The sequence below is a fragment of the Pithys albifrons genome, chromosome 7, assembly GCF_047495875.1.
Source record: "Pithys albifrons albifrons isolate INPA30051 chromosome 7, PitAlb_v1, whole genome shotgun sequence".
NCBI lineage: Eukaryota > Metazoa > Chordata > Aves > Passeriformes > Thamnophilidae > Pithys > Pithys albifrons.
This window is the reverse complement of record NC_092464.1, coordinates 61,213,466-61,233,755: the sequence shown is the minus strand read 5'-3', so window position 1 is coordinate 61,233,755 and position 20,290 is coordinate 61,213,466. Positions and strand designations below refer to the sequence as shown.

At 47.7% G+C, this 20,290-nt stretch overlaps 3 protein-coding genes across 3 annotated transcripts in view; 1 reads left to right on the top strand and 2 right to left on the bottom strand.

Moving 5' to 3' along the window:
• The window catches only part of LOC139673846 (class I histocompatibility antigen, F10 alpha chain-like), a 327,584-nt gene that overhangs the window by 232,494 nt on the left and 74,800 nt on the right, over positions 1 to 20,290 (bottom strand). The window lies entirely within an intron of this gene.
• LOC139673872 (olfactory receptor 6F1-like) lies at positions 279 to 1,640 on the top strand. Its single transcript, XM_071559802.1, has one exon. It carries the CDS (start codon positions 546 to 548, stop codon positions 1,527 to 1,529), a length of 984 nt encoding a protein of 327 aa, XP_071415903.1. The 5' UTR covers positions 279 to 545; the 3' UTR covers positions 1,530 to 1,640.
• LOC139674702 (olfactory receptor 14A16-like) lies at positions 2,438 to 9,129 on the bottom strand. Its single transcript, XM_071561307.1, has 2 exons — positions 8,170 to 9,129; positions 2,438 to 2,539 (listed from the first exon to the last, which is right to left on the bottom strand). The coding sequence occupies exons 1-2, from the start codon at positions 9,127 to 9,129 to the stop codon at positions 2,438 to 2,440; spliced, it is 1,062 nt and encodes a 353-aa protein (XP_071417408.1).

Genomic DNA, 20,290 nt, shown 5'->3' with positions numbered 1-20,290 from the left:
ATATACCTGGTTCCTATTCTGCCCTCCACTCTCCTTTCTTGAAGAACCAGCCAGCAAGAAGCTGTGGAAGAAATCAGGGGATTGCAAAATACCTGATATGGCTTATTTTGAAATGAATGGATTCTCAGAGATTCCCAGTGCAAAAGGCAAGTACTGAAAAGTAGAAACATACAGAGTGGATGTGATTTTGTGGTTTAGCATCTGTGCAGTAGAAGAGAGGCTTTTGGTGGGCAGGTGTGACAGATGTTTGCAACAGGTCTGAGTGAGCTTGGAATTTCACAGGAATGGGGTGAAATAGCCAACAGTCCCCTTAAAATCCTCTCTTTTGGTGGAACAATTCTTTGTGAGTGTTTGGAAAAGGTAGAAAGAAGACAACAAAATCTCTGAGGACTCTTAAGTGAAATGTGAAACAGAAAACTCAGGGTGTGAGAATTGCTTGAAGGACAATCTCTGTGCTATGTCAGAAGACTGCAGGACAGAAAGGAGCAGAGAGGCAGGGATAGAACTTTTGTCCAGACTGTGAAATTATCACCCTTAGTTTTGCCATGTTCCTGTCTCAGCAGGATGGATTGAAATTCAGCCTGGGCCCAGAAAATGAAACAGCAGTTACTGAGTTCATCCTAGAGGGTTTCCCAGGGCTTGATCAAAGACTGCAGCTGTTTCTCTCTCTGGTCCTTCTGCTCATGTACCTGACAACGGTGCTGGGGAATGCAACCATCATTTTCCTTGTGTGTGTGGATCATCACCTGCAAACCCCCATGTACTTTTTCATCAGCAACTTGGCCTTCCTGGAAATCTGGTTCACATCCTCCACAAGCATCAAATTGTTTGCAATCCTGAGTTCTGCTCAGAAAACCATCTCACTGAGCAGCTGCTTTGCCCAATCCTATTTCTACTTTGCCCTGGGCTGCACAGAGTTCATCCTGCTTGTGGTCTTGTCCTGTGATCGCTGTGTTGCCATCTGCCAACCCCTGCACTACGCTGCCCTCATGGAGCCTCAGCTCTGCCTCTGCCTGGTCGTTGCTGCCTGGGCCATCGGCTTCAGCCTCCAGAGCTACCGCCTGCTCTTCCTCCCTGAGCTGTCTTTCTGTGGCTCCAACAGGATCCCCCACTTTCTTTGTGACAACACCCCCTGGTTCAAACTGTCCTGCTCTGACACCAGCCTGCTTTGGAAAATAGACTCTGTTTTCTCATCGTGTGTCCTGATGGGTTCCTTGTGCTTCACTCTGGCATTTTACATGTGCATCCTTTTCTGTATTCTGCATCTTCCAGCAGCCTCTGAGAGGAAGAAAGCTTTTGCTACCTGTTCTTCCCATCTCATCACCTTATCCATTGCCTATGGGAGCTGTATTGCTCTCTACATGTGTCCTTCAGAAGATGCTTCCTTGAAGACCAACAAAATTGTGACTTTGCTGAACACAGTCCTGTACCCATTCTTAAATCCATTCATATACAGCCTGAGGAACAGGGCTGTGACACTGGCACTGAACAAACTCCTTGCCAGGACAGTAATAAAGCTTTTCCCCTAATCAGGATGCATTTCTGGACAGAAATGCCAAGGACATGCTATCCTATGTTTAACAATGCCATGTATGTAACCACCACGCATGGATGCCTTGGGAGATTTAATCTCTTGTCAGACTGTGTCAGGCTCAGTGATAAGAAGCTCCTCTCCACACACAGACAGGACACTAACAGTGGTAGGAGGAGTAACTCACTTAATCCTCTGCCCTGGCTGCTCCCAGACCCATCAATGGAGAGCCATAGGGTCTCTAAGAATCCATCTCCCAAAGAGAGAAGAGCACAGAGGAACTGTGCCGAGTGACAGTCCAAATTACAGGCTCCTGAGAAATGGACACCTTGTCCCAGCTCCTTCCAAGGCTGCCCTGGGAGAGTCGTCAGCCCTGTTGTCTCAGTTTGAAACCTCTAAGTCAGTGAGAGCAGATCACCACTTGGATTAAGGGGATTGTTGCCTAGGAGTGTAGGATACATTCTGGAATGCAGGGGAAGAGCATTTTTGGATAGCCCAGGACTTGTGGGAAGTTGAGGGAAGGATCCCAATCCATGCAGCCTGTCCTGTCTTCTCATTAAACTTAATTTTTAACTTCTTTGGGTAGGAGTTAAACTATTCTGCAACTCCTGTGTGAGCAAATCTCTAATCTGCATGAGAGTGTGAGCCTGGGGGTGTGAGAGCAGCAGCTGGAGGAGGGCCAGGACATCAAACAGCCCGTATGTCAATATGTGAAACTGAACAACCAGAGGGAATGGAATTGAGGGTTTGTGTGTGTGTGTGTGTCTCTGTGTGTGTGTGTCTCTGTGTGTGTCTGTGTGTGTGTGTGTGTGTATGTGTGTGTCTGTGTGTGTCTGTGTCTGTGTGTCTGTGTGTCACTGGCAGGGTCTGTACCGGCACCTGGAATGGGACTGTGGCCCCAGGGGCTCATGCGTCCAAATGTCTGCCACTGGTGAGACTGGTGTAAGCTGCTGAGCAGGTGGGTGACTGAGCACAGCTGCTGGAGGGATCCACCATGCACAGGTACACCTGTGCAATAGAGGAGTTCAGACTACATGAGAATAATTCTGTTAAAAGGGATCTACAATGATTGAACTGCCTGACCCCTTCAGTGTGGACCAAAATTATAGCATGTGATTAAGGGCACTCTCCAAATGTCTCTTAAACACTGGCAGGTTTGGAGTCTCCACCACCTCTTCAGGAAGTCTGTTCCAGAGTTTCACTACACTCTCAGTAAAGAAATAGTTCCTGTTCAAACTAAACCTTCCATGGTGCAGCTTTGAATCATTCCCACATGTTCTATCACTGGATACCGGGCAGAAGAGATCAGCACCTCTCTCTCCATGCTCCCTCCTCAGGAAGCTGTAGAGAGTCTCAGCCTCCTTTACTCAAAACTAGAGCAGCCCAGAGTCCTAAGATGCTTCTCACAGAACATGCCTTCCAGCCCTTTCAGCAGCTTTGTTGCCCTTCTCTGGCAGCATTCCAGGACCTTAACATCCTTCTTAATTTGTGGGGCCCAGGACTACACACAGTACTCAAGGTGAGGCCACCCCAGCACTGAACACAGCAGGACAATCACCTCAGTGACCAGCTGGTTTTACTGTTTGATGCTCCCCAGGGTGCTGTTTGCCCTCCTGGCTGCCAGGGCACACTGCTGACTCACACTGACCCTGCTGCCCACCAGCACCCCCAGGTCCCTCTCTGTGGGGCTGTTTCCAGCCACACCTCCCCAGCTTACACGTGTGCCCAGCTTTACTCTTTCCTAAATACACAGTGCAGAGAGAGCAGAGTGTGTGCAGCTGCAGGGGTGCTAAAGGTGGGGACAGAGCTGAACTGGCAGGGAAAGGTGGGCTCATGCTGAACTGAAACAGGTTGATGTTTTTTGTAATTTGAAGCAGCAGAAGGATATTTGTGTGGAGATACGGAGTGGCAAGGGCACTGTGGATGCTTAGGGAGCATTAGCAAAGCTCAGGAAGAAGCTGAGTGAGTTGTGGGAAACACAGGAACTGACGGATACTCAGAAAATATGTTGGAAGACAGACACAGCAAGAACAGGGAGGTGCCAGTAAAGCTGAGGAGTTCCTGGGTCTGAGTGAGGCTGAAAAGCAGAGGGGATAGATAAAGTGTGCAAGGGAACAGGTACAGCCCAGGCCTGAGCAGAGCTTGCTGACATCCTCAGGAACCTGCAGGTTTGCTGATGAATTTTCCTTTTCTAAAGGCTGGTTCAGTCAAGAGAAACCTCTGGGAATAATTTATTATTAAGTCTTCAATTCTTCTGTGGTTAATTAGACAGATTTCAGAAGTGTATTCAAAGTGAGTGTATTACATTAACAAAAGGCATGAAGAAAGATTTCTTTTTGTCCTTTTTACCTTTTCCCTGTTTATACACTGATAGCAACAATTCCTAATTGATATTGTTCCCAAGCACCAGGGATGGTCTCCTTGTCTGCTTGTTCCCTCCATGGTCTCTCCTCAGTGATGGCATCTTCAAGAAGACAAGCCCCTGGGAATAATTTGCTTTTAAATTTTCAAATCTTTTGTGGTCAGTTACAGAGATCTCAGAAATGCATTCAAAGTTAATATCTTATATTAAAATAAAGAGAAAAGATGTATTTTTTGTGGCCTGTTTATTTTTCCTGTTTATACATTTATGTCAGCAAACCCCAAATTACTTTGATCATGAGTACCAATTAATGCAGTCTACATAAGTATGAAAATCAAGACCCTTTATGTCTTACATTTAATCAAACATTATCCCTAATCCCTGCCCCACCATTTCCCTCATCACACCCCTGGCACTCAAAGCAGCCTTGTGCAATCTGAGTTTCCTCCACTAAAGGCTGGACCTGCAGGTTTCAGCTCCTTGGCACCAACTACCACCTGCTGTACTTGGAGAAAGAGCTGCAGGAGACACAGAGGGATGTTCATTTACTTCAGAAAAAAAAAAAAGAAAAAAACAAAACAAAGGAAGGCACAAACAAACCAAACCCCACAACTCCTTCCTTAGCTGTACATTAAGCCCACGTTGCTTCCACTGAAGTTCACTTTCCACAATAGGTAGTCTTAGACCAAAGGCAAAAATGTTCTGTGTCAAGTACAGGTCACAAGATATTCCCAAACACTTCCTGTCCCGATTCTGTCCATATTTGCTCTTCGCACACAGGTCACACACTGCAGTCAGAATTTCCCTTGATCCAGAGAGGGAGGAAAAGAGAGAAAGAGAATGAAATTCTGCATTCTGCTGAGTTAAATCTGCATCAATCCCAATATTCTGGGGTTACAAGAACTTTATCAGACACTCTGGGCAGCATCTGTTCAGTGGGGGAAAATCTGTCTGGATGGCCAAGCCCAAGGACTGGTGGGGAATGGAATTACATCCAGGATTTTTCCCAGGGATCAGTATTGGGGTCAGTTCAGTTAAACATCTTTATCAATGATCTGGAGGAGGGGATCGAGTGCACCTTCAGTCAGTTTGCAGATGACACCAGGCTGGGTGGGATTGCTGATCTGCTGGAGGGCAGGAAGGCTCTGAAGAGGGGTCTGGGCAAGCTGGATCGATGGGGCCTGGTCAGATGGATGAGGTTCAACAATGCCAAGTGCTGGGTCCTGCCCTGGGGTCACAACTACCCCAAATCCTTGGTCATGCCCTGTAACTGTTCCCCACATCCTGTCCTGTGTCCTTAATCCCTCCATTTCAAAGAACTTTTTGGAATAAGGGAGCTTTATACTCTGGGTATGGAGGGAGATCCAAGTGTCACTGGAGTAGGAACTCATCAGGTTTGTGCTCTTTAGGGGATCAGGAACTGGTGACACTTAGAGGCACAGAAAGTTTCCCTTCATTGCCCACAGTACAAATTAAAGAGGATACAATTTCTAAACTCCACAGCTCTTTGTGCAGCTTTCCTCAGCCACAGCAATCAGGATAAGCCACATCCTTGCTGTGCTGGTCCCACAGCCCAGGGTGCTCCTGGCCTCCCTTGCTGCCAGGGCACACGGCTGCCTCCTGCCCAGCTCCTGCCCACCCACAGCTGCCTTACAGGGCTGCTCCCAGCCAGGCAGCTCCCAGCCTGTGCCATGGCCAGGGCAGTGCCCTGCAGGGGCACACACTGCCTTGTGTCCCTCTGGCATTGCAGGACGTTCCTGCCAAGACGGGCTCTCCTTCTCCCTGAAGCTTTCCCTGAGCACAGAGGCCTGAGAGACCTTTCCAGTGAAGACTCAGGCAGAGAAGCCATGGAGTCCCTCAGCACCACAGCAGTGTCTGCTGGAATTAAATCCCCCTCCCCATCCCACAGCAGCCCTGCATTTCCCTGCTTCAGCCTTGGTCTCCAGCACAGCCACTGAGGCTCTTTTGGCTCTTGACTTTTCCTGCAGCCACCAACTTCAGGGGAGCTTTGCCTTCCCCACAGTACCACATGCACAACACAGGCCATGCCCAGGAATTCCTTGTCTGTGCCTGGCCTTGCTGTCACCCCCTGTCAGAGATTCCATGGCCCCTTTGTGCCCCACTGCCCCACAGCTGGTCCCACAGGCCCCTGTGCAGCCCCAGTCCAGGGCAGGAGCATCCAGGGTGGGGAATGGCCCCTCTGATGGAATGCCCAGGGTAGTCCCTGGGCTTGGTCACCCCATGCCTGTCCTATTCCACACCTCTCCCAGCCCCTGGAGAGCCTCTGTCACCTGTGGGGCCTCACAGACAGCCCTGCTCAGGCTCTGTCAGGCTCTGGGCCAGGAGAGGGGCTGGGCAGGGCTGGCCATTGCTCTGGGACAGCCCCTGAGCCAGCAGGAGGGGGGAGGTGGGCACAGCAAAACCCACCCATAACCCTGGGCTGAGCAACCAGGGCTGGAAATGACTGGAGAGAAATAGTGGGGGTGACAAGTGTCCTGGGCCACCTTCCTGGTGTGTTCCTTCCACCAAGAGCACAGACCTGCCCAGAGCCACAGTAACAGCGAAGGGTCGGAGAGCTACTCCCGGGAACTGGGAAATCCCACTTGGTGCATCCACTCCTGGGTGAGCTCTCCATCTTTGCTGTGAAAAGAGCCCAACTTTTATATGTTAAACAAACAAGCTTATATCACTTATTCAGTGTGGAAAATATCTGGCTTTCTTCTCTCCTTGTTTTTCACCCAAAGCCTGGCCAAGGCTTCAGAGGAAAATCAGGGAGTCAGTTTGGACCATCTGCTGTCAATCAAGACCAGCCATCTCTGCCATGGCCTTGGCCTATCTCTAAATACAGAAAGACAGATCTATTCATATCTCATCAAAGAACAGATCCTAATCTTCCCTAATAAGTGAATACCAATGTATCTCCCTAACAAGCACAGATGTTTACACAGGTGCAGCCTTATGTATTTCACTGAGGATATACAGGCTTTGGCTAATAAGCAGACACAAGGCTAAATAGAACATTAAATTGAAATGTTCATCTCAAGATCACCTCTGGCTCAGGGCCTGTTGTTCAGGCCTCAGCACTTCAGAGACACACGGATGGTTTTCTCTCCCAGGTCCATTCCAGCCCAGTCCAGCTCCCTCCAAGCTCTCCCCCCTGCCCTGGGCTCTCTCCAGCACCAAGGGCCTCTCCCAGCACAGCCCAGGTGGCTCTGGCCCCACAGCCCTGCTCAGGGCAGGGTGCTCTGGGCAGTGGCACCACAGCCCAGCCCCTGGGAAGGCACAGCAGCAGCTGGAGCTCAGAGGACTCAGACCCACTGGTGGTGAATGTGCTTGGCAAGAGGAACAGGAGGCACCTGTGTGCCCTGCACTCCTCTGCAGGAGATCTTGAGAGCTCTCAGCCCCTTCCTGCCATCCCATCTCCCCAGGATAGAACAAAACTCCCAACTCTTGTGGCCCTCAGGGTGCATCCCAAGGCTCAGGCAGCTAGAAAGCTGTTCTCATTTCCAGTTCATTCCTGCTCTGTTAAGGATAGTAAAAACCATAACAATAAAAAGTTGATGCATGTTCATTTATTTCACTTAAATACAAAGTGAGACTCCTTGTATACAGAAAGGGTCTTGGTTACACAGGAAGGAGGGATCATTAAGTTGGAGGGAATGAAGCACTTCTGTGAAGACAACAGCATTAGAAAGGGAAAAAAATTAAAAGAAAAAAAAAAGACAGATCCTTGTCCTGCAGTGACACACACTGGGGGCTACTGACAGAGGAACTCAAGCAGTCTGGCGGTTCACTTGGTTGGATGACAGCTGCCCACCAAACTGTTCTGACAACTCTCCATTCCCAGACCAACATGAGAGAGAAAATAATTCATAAAGTGACTCATGGGCTTATATAAGACAGGTTACTGTAGCAAAAGTAGAAGTTTGCATGCCCAAACAGAGAGAAAATCCATATTCTCTGTTTCCCATTAGCAGTGTCCAGCACTTCCTGGGAAGCAGGGCTTCAGGATATGAGGTGGTTGTTTAGGAAGGCAAACACTGTAAATAATGAATGTCCACCCCTTCTTCCTTAGCTTTTATTCCTCAAATGATGTCATATGGTCCAGACTATCCCTTTGGCTAATTTGGGTTATCTGTCCTAGATACGTCTCCTTCCCAGCCCCCTGATGGTGGAAATGTTAAAGGGACAGTGCTGGTGCTGTGCAAGCTCTGCTGAGCAGCACCAGAAACATTGGTGTGTTATAAACACCTTTCCAGCTCCTAAGACAAAGTACAGAACTCTGAATGCTACTGTGGGAAATAGAAAACACTGTCAAGCATCCAGTCATTACTTCCCTGAGAGCTACCTTAAACTCCTGGTTCCTCAGGCTGTAGATGAGGGGGTTGAGGGCTGGAGGAACCACCGAATACAGAACTGACAGACCCAGATCCAGAGCTGGGGAAGAGACGGAGGGAGGCTTCAGGTAGGCAAATATGCCAGTGCTGAGAAACAGGGAGACCACGGCCAGGTGAGGGAGGCACGTGGAAAAGGCTTTGTGCCGTCCCTGCTCAGAGGGGATCCTCAGCACAGCCCTGAAGATCTGCACATAGGAGAAAACCATGAAAATGAAACATCCCACAAATGGAAAAGCACTAACCATGAGAAGCCCAATTTCCCTGAGGTAGGAGTGTGAGCAGGAGAGCTTGAGAATATGTGGGATTTCACAAAAGAACTGGCCCAGGGCATTGCCCTGGCACAGGGGCAGGGAAAATGTATTGGCTGTGTGCAGCAGAGCATTGAGAAAGCCACTGGCCCAGGCAGCTGCTGCCATGTGGGCACAAGCTCTGCTGCCCAGGAGGGTCCCGTAGTGCAGGGGTTTGCAGATGGCAACGTAGCGGTCGTAGCACATGATGGTGAGGAGGAAAAACTCTGCTGACATAAAAAACGTAAACAGAAAGAGCTGTGCAGCACATCCCATGTAGGAGATGGTTGTGGTGTCCCAGAGGGAGTTGTGAATGGCTTTGGGGACAGTGGTGCAGATGCAGCCCAGGTCTGTGAGGGACAGGTTGAGCAGGAAGAAGTGCATGGGGGTGTGCAGGTGGTGGTCGCAGGCTACGGCGCTGATGATGAGGCCGTTGCCCAGGAGGGCAGCCAGGGAGATGCCCAGGAAGAGCCACAAGTGCAGGAGCTGCAGCTGCCGCGTGTCTGCCAATGGCAGGAGGAGGAACTGGCTGATGGAGCTGCTGTTGAGCATTTGCTGCTTCTTGGCATGGAGCCTGTTCAAACACAGGAAAGGAAGGGGAAAAAGTAAAACAGATTCCTGTCAAAAAGCCACTCTTTTTTCATAGAAATCTCCTCTAGCAGAGATGTAATTCCCTTCTCTGGTTTCTACTGGCTGAGGGTGGTGTGAGGAGTAGGAGCTCTGGCCATGTGCTGCCAAGCACTCAGCTTTGCCTTGCTGCACTGGGGACATGGAGGTGGTTTGTGGCACCATTGACAATCACAATGGGTGTTGCATGTAACCCACCCGCAGTGGGAAATTCAGCCTCTGCTCCCATGACTTGGAAGATTTTGGGCTGCAGAAGACTGGCTTTAGTCTACTTTTTATGTATTCCACTTTAACATCTCTTGATTGTTCCTTTTAGGAGTAAAAATTCCTCCCAGGAGCAGCAGGGAGCTGTCCAGTGGCATCTCTGGCTATGGAGACTCTGATGGCAACATAAGAATGACCCTGAGGAGGCTGCAAAAGGGACACTGACACTGTCTGTACGGCATGGTGTGTTGATGACTGACATTTCTCACTCTATTCTTCTCTAAAAATAATAAGTTTGAAGTTTCCTGAACTTAGACAATTTTTAAGGCTTCTGTCCCAGTCTTAATACTCAGGACAGAAGGCTGAAAGAATATGGTCCTTCTCTTAGAGTTAGCCCGTGACCTGCTGCACTTCTCAAAAAGATCCCTGGAAAATGTTCTCTAAGACAGAGCTGTGAGCAGCCCCCAGCCCTGCAACCTGCTCTCCAAAGGTGAAAGACCCTTGCCCCCGATATTAGTGTTTACTTATTCCATGCAGGCCTTCTCCCCCATCCCTGTGAGCAGCTCCCCAGGCTGCTGAGAGCTGACCCTGGCAGGCAGCAGAGTCCCTGCCCCAGCACAGCACCCTGGGCTGCAGGACCCTGCTCTGCCCCACAGCCCTGGGCACCCCTGGCTGCAACCCCAGCTCCACAGCTAATCCAAAGTGTCACCGAACAGCCCCCTCCTCACACATCCCATCAGCTGGGGCTGTGTCAGCTCTAGGAGCTGCCTCCAGGAGCTGCCCCTGCATTGCCCTGCACCCACAGACTCACCGTGTCCAGCACTGCAAAGATTTCTCCTCCAAGAGCTCTGCGTCATCCTCCCAATGCTGAGCCCCTTTAAGCTCTGTCTGTGCCCTGCTGGTGTCCCTGAGCTGCCCTGGCAGTGCCCTGAGCCCTGCTGGGCTGTGCACAGGAGCTGCTCCTGGGCAGAGCTGTCTCTCTGCAGCGCTGCCCGCTTGCCAGGAGCTCCCTGTGTGCCAGGAGCCCGGCCCAGCTCAGCAGCACAGCAACAGCCCAGGGCATGTAATGGCCCTCTGGGGGGTTTGTGTTGTTTACAACAGACTCAGTCCATCAGAGTAAGTTCAAACAACTTTTCAAGAAGTCAAAGCAGATTGAAACTCTGAAGTTTCTTGTAGTGCTAATGGGTCCCACTAAGGGACAAGACTGAGAAATTGTCCCCAGATTCCAGCTAGAGCAGAAAACTGGAAGGAGTGATGGCAAGTATAGACAAGGAAGGGAAAGATGACTCTCATCTTCAATAAAACTGGCTGTGTTTTAGAATTCAAAGGGCTAAGGCCTGACCAACAGGCCCTGGAAAGGGTGATCTTGGCCCTCCCTCATTCCTCCAGGCCCTTCCTGGGGCACTTGGAATGTGGGAATGTGCAATGCCAAGGGCAGTAGGATGGGGTGGCACCTCCCAGGCTGCTGAGCAGGGACAAGGAGGCAATGAGGCCCCAGGGCTGCAAGGTTCACTTGTCTCCTCATGCCATCAGGGGCACACACAGCAGTCATGGCCAAAGGCCTGCACAACTTGGCTCTCTTGGGGCTTTTCAGTTTCTGCACATCCCTGTCTCCTCTCCAGCCCAGGCTGTCCTACGGTGTCCATGCCCTGCCCCTTTTCCTGCAGGCTGTCGGCATCCCCCGGCTGCCCCACCTCGCTGGCCCCTTCCTGCACTGACATCTCTCCCTCCTCCCTGGCTGTTCCTCCCCAGCTTCCCTTGGTGACATTATTTCTTTCTCATTCTATTTCTGACCACAAAAGTAAAAGCTCCACCATCTCTGAAACCACCACTGTGACACAGCAGGACTAGGGGGTTTAACTCAGTGGGTCTGTGAACCCGCGAATGTCTGAGGTAATTGATTAAGAGATTGATATGGTGCAGTTCAGATTGTATTCTTGAATGAAAGAAGTTTGCAGTGCACCCTTAAGGGGGAAGGAGCCACCTACAGAATGCAGGAGACCTTTTGGCCAGTAGAATGTTTCCATGGATGCTTAACTGAGCTGACTGACCAGTTCTGAGATGACTTGCTGTGGAAGAAAGTAGATAAAAGTAAAGCTGTAACTAAAAATAAAGTCCTTTGTCTTCAGTGTAAGCCTTCTGATTTAACTGGTGCCTGAGTTTGTCTCTGCCTCCTCTGACCGCCGTAAATCAACCTTACCCCGACACAGGACCTTGTGGAATCACGAGGTCACTGTGGAATCTCATGGATTAAAGGGACCTTTGTCACAGTGCAGGGCCTTGTGGAGCACAAGAGACCAGTGTGACACTGCGGAACCTCATGGAATGAATGGCCCTGTGTGACACTGCAGAGTCTTACTGATCCAAAGGAATCATTGTTTGTCTGAAGAACCTCATGGAATCAAAGGGTCATCTTGACCCTGCAGGAACTCAGAGAACCAAAAGGATCTTGGGACACTGTGGAACCTCATGGGGTGATGGTGGAAATAGAATTCTCAGACAATGTTTATTACAGAAGCTGCCTCATTGAGCTGTGAGGGGCAGAAAGGACCCCTTGCTTTCTAAACTCCTTCTCAGAGTTGAGCCTGGTGTGACTGGATCCAATCTTAGCCTCAGATTTACTCTGCAGTGTCAATTATAGAGGTGTGATTGAATCACTTTTTCCCACAGTTTTTAACAATGACAAATCAGATATACTTATGTAAAATGAGCAGACAAAAGAACAGAGAAGAGAACAGATAAAAGATCTTAATCCTTTACTTAAATATTTACTCTCCTGTGGAAAAGCTAAAAACCTCCTAGTAGAGTATATTATAGCATAAAATAGTGCAGTGCACTGTGTCAAAGCAATTATTTTAAAACAGTTGTGTTGAAGCCAGCAAAAAGAAACTATCATTAAGCAGAGATTGATGTAACTCTCATACAACTAAAGAGGGCAGATCACTCTCCTTCCCTAACCCCTGGACAGTGAGCATGAAGAGCCATCCCTGCTTCATGGGAGAAGCTCCACATGCTTCAAGACAGTCTGTGAAAGGATCTGCCATATGAAAGTTGGGCTGAGATTTAGAGCTATACAGTGAGGGATTGCTAGTCATGAATTTCCAGGCCAGTGAGCAGCTTATCTGTCAGATCCTGTTCCAAAAAGCAGGATGGGCATTTGCAGTTTGGTGAACCAGGCTGGTTGTAGCAGAATTCAACACCAAATCAGCCCCTTGGTGGCAGCAGTAACTCAGCCCAGAGAGCCTGCATTGTTTGCATTCTCTGAGTGGATTCTGGGCCTGATCAGGGCAGAACATCCAGTCACGGTCCATAAGGCTCTGCAGTGCCACAATGACCCCTTGGTGCCATGAGGTTCCAGAATGTCCTGGGGTTCATTTGATTCCAGGAGCCCCCACAAGTCACAAAGGCCCCTTGGTTCCATGAGGCTCCACAGTGCCCCAGAGTCCCTTTGGCTCCATGATGCCCTGCAGTGTCACAAAGCCCCTTCATTCCATCAGGCTCCTCAGTGTAACAACAGCCCCTTGTTCCATAAGGTTCTGAAATGTCTCAGTGTTCCCTGGGTTCCCTGAGGCCCTGCAGTGTCACAATGGACCCTCATATCCAAGAAGTTCCACAGTGTCCCTGAGTTCATTTGGTTTGATGAGGCCTCAGGTGTCACAGTGGCCTCTTCATTCCATGAGGTTCCAAAATATTCCAGGGTTCCTTTGGTTCCTTGAGGCCCTGAAGAGTAATAATGGCCCCTTGATTCCAGAAGGTTCCAAACTATCTGAGGATTCCTTTGGTTCCCACATGTCACAATTGCCCCATGGCTCCGTGAGGATCCACAGTGTCCCAGGTTTACTTGGGTTCCAAAAGCCCTGGAGTGTCACAATGACTTCTTGATTCCATGAGGTTCCACAGTCTCCCTGGATTCCTTTGTTCCCATGAGGGCCTAAAGTGGCTCATTGTCCCCTTTGGTTCCAGGAGGTTCTGTGATGTCACAATGTCCCCTTTGGTTCCAGGAGGTTCTGTGGTGTCACAGTGTCCCTTTGGTTCCAGGAGGTTCCACACTGTCCTTGCTGGAACACACCTGGTTGGATGTTGCTCCACCTGCAGAGCTGCCTCCAGCTCTGGGGTCCCAGCACAGCAAGGACAAGGAGCTGTTGGAGCGAGTCCAGAGGAGACCACCAAGATGATCAGAGGGATGGAGCAGCTCTGCCATAAGGGAAGGCTGAGAGAATTGGGATTTTTCAGCCTGGAGAAGAGAAGGCCTTGGGGTGACCTAATTGTGGCTGAAGGGAGCCAACAGTAAAGATGAAGAGAGACTGATTACAAGGATCTGGAGAGACAGGACAAGGGACAATGGTTTCACACTGACAGAGAGAAGGGTTAGATGAGATGTTGGTAAGAAATTCTTTATGGTGAGGGTGGTGAGGCCCTGGCACAGGTTGCTCAGAGAAGTTCTGGTTGCTCCATCATTGGAAGGTTTTCAAGGCCAAGCAGAATGTGGCTCTGAGCAACCTGGTCTAGTGAAAGTTGTTCCTGCCCCTGGGGTTGGAACGAGAAGTTCTTTAAGGTCCCTTATGACCCAAAGCATTCTGTGATTCTGTGGCTGGTGGGTGATGTGGTGCTTAGGGCTGCCTTGGGCACAGAGACCATGAAATAATGGGGATTTCCATTGTGGGTGAAGGAAGGAGGGGCACCAGCAGAACTGACACCTTGGACTGACAGCTGACAGACTTTGGCCAGTTTGGGAAACTGATGGATGGAGTCCCTTGGGAGTCAGTCCTGAAGGAGAAAGGAGTGCAGGATGGATGCACGTGTTTTAAGAAGAAAATCTCAAAGCTCCAGGAGCTGTGTCTCTGTGGTCTGAGACAATCCAGAGGGCAAAAAGTATGGCCTGGTGAAACACAGACCATGGGCTGGATATCAGGAAAAAAAAAGAGAGTGTATCACCTCTGGAAAGAAGGGCAGGAAACTGGGGAGGACTACAAGGATATGGTGAAGTTATGGAGGGGGAAAATGTGAAGGGCCAAAGACAAACTGGAACTGAATTTGGTCATGTTGCCCGCTCACAGAAACACAAACCGACAGAGTATCAGTTCATGCGGTGCTTTATTTGCTGGGCCCGGGAAACCTGGGGACTAGCGTCCTAAGCCAGGATTCCCCTGAGCCATTTTTAGGTCCAGCTTTTATACTTTTCTTACAATCATCTACGTGCCCAAATACATACAACCTCACCCATAAATCAGTTACATAGGTTTCACATGCACAATTACTGATTATCTTCAAAAGCTATAAATTTACCATGCTTGTCTTAACACAGGATGCTGGTTAACTAAAAACCCACCACCACCAGACCATCTGTAGACTCCTTGCATATGCAGATTCTAATCTTATCTCTAAGCAACAGTTTGTCCTCTACCTCATGTTCTATATACTTCAATAATTCTTTTGATTATTGTTTCTTCTGCTCTCAGCACATTCCTAACCGTTCCTATTACCTCACTACAGTTTCAAGTTACCCTACCCAGGCCTAGCACTACTACACAAACCTTAGCATAACTACTGCTATAACCAATATCTTAAACTTATTTGTAACAACTCCTCCCTTTTGAGCATCCTTCGAGGTATCTTCCGCAAGGATGCTCAATTCCTTAAACAACTGCCTCCATATAGGTCGGGAGTGGGGTGGGATCATTCCTCGGAGGTTGTGGTTGCATCATCTCTTTTCGGGTAACAGCCTTGATTACTTGCCTCGTATGCTGTCCTTCCTTTAAGATCATTCCTAAAAGACACTTATAAATAACCAATGCAACAATAATAATTATCACAATCATTATACCATACTGCACAATCGGTGAAAGCCAACCAGAGACTTGGATTCCCAAAGAACTAAAAATTTGCCCTATCCAATTTTGTTCTGCTTCTTTTTTTACTTCTTGTACTTTGTCTTCGATTTGTTCCAATTGACTAATAACATTTTAAACATCTTGAGTGACATTTGGGATATGGATGCAACAATGCTCTTTTCTGCCATGCAAATACCCACAAACACCGTGTTCTTTAAGAAGTATCATGTCCAAAGCCATTCTATTCTGTAGAGTCATTCTAGAAGTAGCCTGCAATTGGATATTTATATCTTTAAATCCCTTCCTAGTTACTGCTGCCAATCTTTCAGTTTGTCCCATCAATTTGTATAACATTTCTCTGTTCCTATAAGAGGCTACTGGTGCAAATAATGATTCCAAGGCCCATCCAAATTTAACGCTTCCTGAGGGGTCATGCCAATTATCTACGTTTAACCCCAGATCTTGTAATTCCTGATCTACAGTTCTTTTGTTGCGTTTTAATTTTTCACCCTCTGATAGTTTTGACTCCTTCCAATATGGACATAATGTTGGAATGCCTAAAGTAATTTGTGTAGTCAATCCATCTATCGGCAAATGTGAAGTCCACTGTCCATGTCCTAAAACCCATACCAGGTTTCCCGGACTGTGGACAGTGGCATATTTACAATTCACTGCTTTGTCCTCTGGTTCCATGGTAACATAATGCTTATACCCCCTACACTCACACCCCCACTTGAGCACCATCCTTACCGGAACCAATCCTATCTGATCCTCTGGGGTGTCACAAGTAAATACTTGAGTACAGTTCCATTCTTCAACCTGTTTATAAAAATATCTAGAAGAAGTTTCAGTTGTGAAAACCTTCAGATGTGATTGATTTTGCTTACCCATCCATTGTATACACCATTGCACCTTTCCTATATAATTATAATGTTCCAAGACACTCGCTCCCCAACTAGTTCTCCAATTCCTCCAAGCACCAGTTTTCCGAGACACATTTTGACATTCTATTGTTTTCTGTGGCTTCTCCTTTTCAAGAGTTAAATGGGGTGTCATTATCTGGGCATGGTCACATGGTTCATCAAATGGAGGTTCTATGTAACATCTACCTGTATCTCTCAACCACACATAATATGTTGATTTCCTCTTACATTCTGCCTCGGGCATCACTCGTTTAGTTAAACATAAGTCGAGCCATCCCGCTTCTGGTTGGGGAATATCTTCCATTACTTCCTGACATGTCCATAAATAATCTTTATTTGAAGGCGGCATGTTAACTACCGGGATTATTCCCCATGGAATAGGATCACTAGCAGTTCGGGGCATAGGTAAACAAGCAGTAATTTGCGATATATTTTGAGTTAACCCAAAATCTCTAATTAAGCCGATTACCAAATTTTCTCGATGTCCATATTCCTTTTCCCAGCTTAATTCTGGGTCCAGGGAATCTGTAACAAATCCCTGATCAGAAAGAGTTATTACCCGTAAATTTACGTTTCCCTGATCTCTGCTTCCCTGAATCATTATTGTACATATATAATGTCCTGACCACATTTTTGTAGCTTTTGGTATTTCCATGACAGAAACACCTCTTCGCATCTTTTCATCCCAAGTCAATTTTGAAGTTAATTCTTGTTCCTCATCCACCCCGTCCCATTTGGCCTTCCATCTTGCTTTAATTTCTCAGACACCAACTCTCTGGTCACAGAAAAATAAACAAGTTAAATTCACTGCATCCCCTTCACGTACAATTACATGAGACTTTGGAACTTCAACCGTTACTACTCCCCCTACCGGAACTATCCACCACCAGCATAACAATATTAAGGCTGACTTCGAAATACCAATCGAGTGGGTGACAGTGGTTCTACTGTCCATTTTAATGGGACCTTTTTCACCCTGGTATAATGGATCCAATTGTCAATTCCTTGGACCTTTACGGCAGTATATGTGGTCATGATCACTTGGTGAGGTCCATCTCATCTCTCCTTCAACGGCTCCTCGGACCACTTCCGCACATACACTTGGTCCCCTGGAAGAATGTTGTGCGCTGGATTCTCCAGGGATAAAGGCCGATTCCACTGCAGCGCTCCTCTGATTGCTGTAAGGGTTTTATTCAAAGCCAAAACATAGTTAAGTAACATTTGGTTCCCAGTTAAATGTGGGTCTCCCTGATAGGTAGCTGCATGGTAGGGTTTCCCATACAAAATCTCATACGGACTAACTCCCACCTTCTCCCTGGGTTTGATTCTGATTCTTAGCAGAGCTAAAGGCAATGCCTGCGGCCATTGGATTTCTGCTTCTTGACAAATTTTTGTAATTTGATTTTTCAATGTTTGATTCATCCTCTCTACCTGTCCACTAGACTGAGGCCTCCAAGGAGTATGTAAGTCCCAGGAAATTCCCAAAACCTTAGAAAGATCCTGAACGATACCAGCCACAAAGTGGGGTCCTCTATCTGATGAGATTCCTAAAGGTACTCCAAACCTCGGAATGATTTCCTTTAACAATGTCTTAACCACTTCCTTTGCTTGATTAGTTCTACAGGGAAACGCCTCTGGCCATCCTGAAAAGGTGCAAACAAAAAACAACAAATGTTTAAAATGCTGAGCTTTGGGGAACTCGGAAAAATCCACCTGCCAATAATCCCCAGGCTGTGGTCCCATCCTAATCATTCCCATTTTTATCTGTTTCCTTACCACTGGATTGTTTTTAATACATACCATACACATGGCATTGATCCTTTTCGCCAATGTTAACATCTGATTTGAGAATATTTCCTTCTTCAAAAATTTTACTAACGCCTCTGCACCCCAATGGCACTTGTTATGTTCCACTTCAAGCACATGCTTCATAATTTTTACTGGCAGGATCACCTGGCCAACCGGAGTTACATACCACCCTTTGATATTTTTCCGGGCATACATCATTTGTGCAAGTTTCTCATCCTCTGGGGAATACTGAGGCACCGTCCCCATGTAGGATCCAGCAGGATTCTCCTGGGTTGGTAATAATGCCACCTGAGTCCATACCTCTCGGGCTACCTGGCGTGCCACTTGGTCTGCTTGTTGATTACCTTGAAATTCTTTCCCCGAATCGTTTTGATGCCCTTTAGCATGCATGATTGCTACTGCGGTAGGCTTATAAATTGCCTCCAATAATTGGAGGATCTCCTCCTGATATTTTATGGAAGACCCCTGTGAATTAAGCAGTCCACGCTCCTTCCACAAAGCTCCATGTACGTGCACCACTCCAAAGGCATACTTAGAATCAGTCCAGATATTCACCCTTTTGCCCTGGCTTAAAATCAAAGCCCGCACCAAAGCCCAAATTTCAGCTTTTTGCGCTGAGGTACCCGGTGGTAGTGCTTTTGCTTCCACTACCTGTTGCAGGGTGACCACTGCATATCCAGCGTACCTGGTGCCGTTTTCCACAAAGCTGGATCCGTCTGTGAATAGTTCCCAGTCAGGGTCCGGTAATGGTTCATCTTTCAAGTCCTTGCGACTGGCATAAACCTGTTCAATCACTTCAACACAGTCGTGCTCCAATTTCCTTTCCTCCTGGGTAGACATTAAAAATTCTGCCGGGTTAAGGTGGTTGGTTAGCTTTAATTCGATATCGTCCTGCTCCCTTAGCAGGGCCTGATATTGGAGCATACGACTCGAGGAGAGCCAATGTCCCCCCTTTTGTTCCAACACAGTAATCACCATGTGGGGCACATAGACTGTCATATGTTTTCCCAAAGTCAATTTACGAGCCTCTTGTATCAGTATTACGGTAGCCGCCACAGCCCTCAAGCACCCCGGCCAGTCGCTACTCACTGCGTCCAGTTGTTTTGAGAAATACCCCACCGGTCTCTTCCATGACCCTTATTTCTGGGTGAGGACGCCCAGTGCCAGCTACTGCTTCTCGTGGACGTAAAGTTGAAAGTTTTTAGTCAAGTCAGGCAATCCCAAGGCTGGCGTTTCCTTAAGGGCTTGTTTCAATTCTTGAAACGCTTTCTCTTCTGCCGGATCCCATACAAACACCTGCTTCTTTACAGCCTCATACAATGGTTTCGCCGTTAGTCCGTAATTTAGGAATCCACAGCCGACACCAGCCAGTCATTCCTAGGAAAGATCTTAATTCATGGTGATTACGAGGCACTGGGATAGCACAAATTGCCTTTATTCGGTTAGTTCCCAAGCGACGTACCCCTTGTGAAATTTCACAGCCCAAGTAAATTACTTTCTGTTTCACCAGCTGAGCCTTTTCCTTTGAAACTCGATAGCCTGCTTGCCCCAGCATATTTAACAAATCGATTGTTAGCTTACAACAAAGTTCCCGTTTGGTGGTCCCTAAGAATATGTCATCAACGTACTGTAACATTACATAAGAAAAGGGTGAATCTTTTACCTGAGTCGTCCTCCACTCCTCCAATTCTTTGGCCAACTGATTACTGAATATTGTTGGTGACGATTTGAATCCTTGGGGTAACCGAGTCCAGGTCAGCTGGCTCTTGCGTCCAGAGTCAGGGTTTCCCCATTCAAAAGCGAAAATATGTTGACTCTCAAGTGCCAAGGGTATGCAGAAAAAGGCGTCCTTTAAGTCAATTACCGTAAACCACTGAAATTTCTCAGAGACAGATGTTAACAGCGTGTACAGATTAGCTACTACTGGATGTATGTCTTTAGTGATTGCGTTAACTGCCCTTAAATCCTGCACCAGTCTGTATTTTCCGTTTGGTTTCACTACTGGAAAAATAGGGGTATTATATTCTGATTCACACTCCCGTAATATTCCCAAACCCACAAACTGATCAATCATTGGAGCTATTCCTTTTCTTGCTTCAAGCCTTATTGGGTACTGTTTTACCCTTACCGGCTGCTCTCCCTCCTTCAATTTCACGACTACTGGTTCAGCCGCTTTGGATTTACCCGGGGTCCCTGTCTCCCATACCCAAGGAACCACAGCCTGTTCAATTACCTCTGGTATTGACTCCAGCTCTACCTCTTTAATCATAAAAATTTTTGCCAAGTTTTCCTCTGGTATCTCCAATTTTACCCTATCCT

What these genes read in the sequence shown, in the direction of transcription:
- LOC139673872 (XM_071559802.1), top strand. Translation starts at nt 546, where the DNA reads ATGTTCCTGTCTCAGCAGGATGGATTGAAATTCAGCCTGGGCCCAGAA.
- LOC139674702 (XM_071561307.1), bottom strand. Translation starts at nt 9,129, where the DNA reads ATGCTCAACAGCAGCTCCATCAGCCAGTTCCTCCTCCTGCCATTGGCA. An exon ending in ACAGTAGCATTCAGAGTTCT is followed by an intron (nt 2,540 to 8,169) that starts GTACTTTGTCTT and finishes TCTATTGCACAG; the next exon opens with GTGTACCTGTGCATGGTGGA.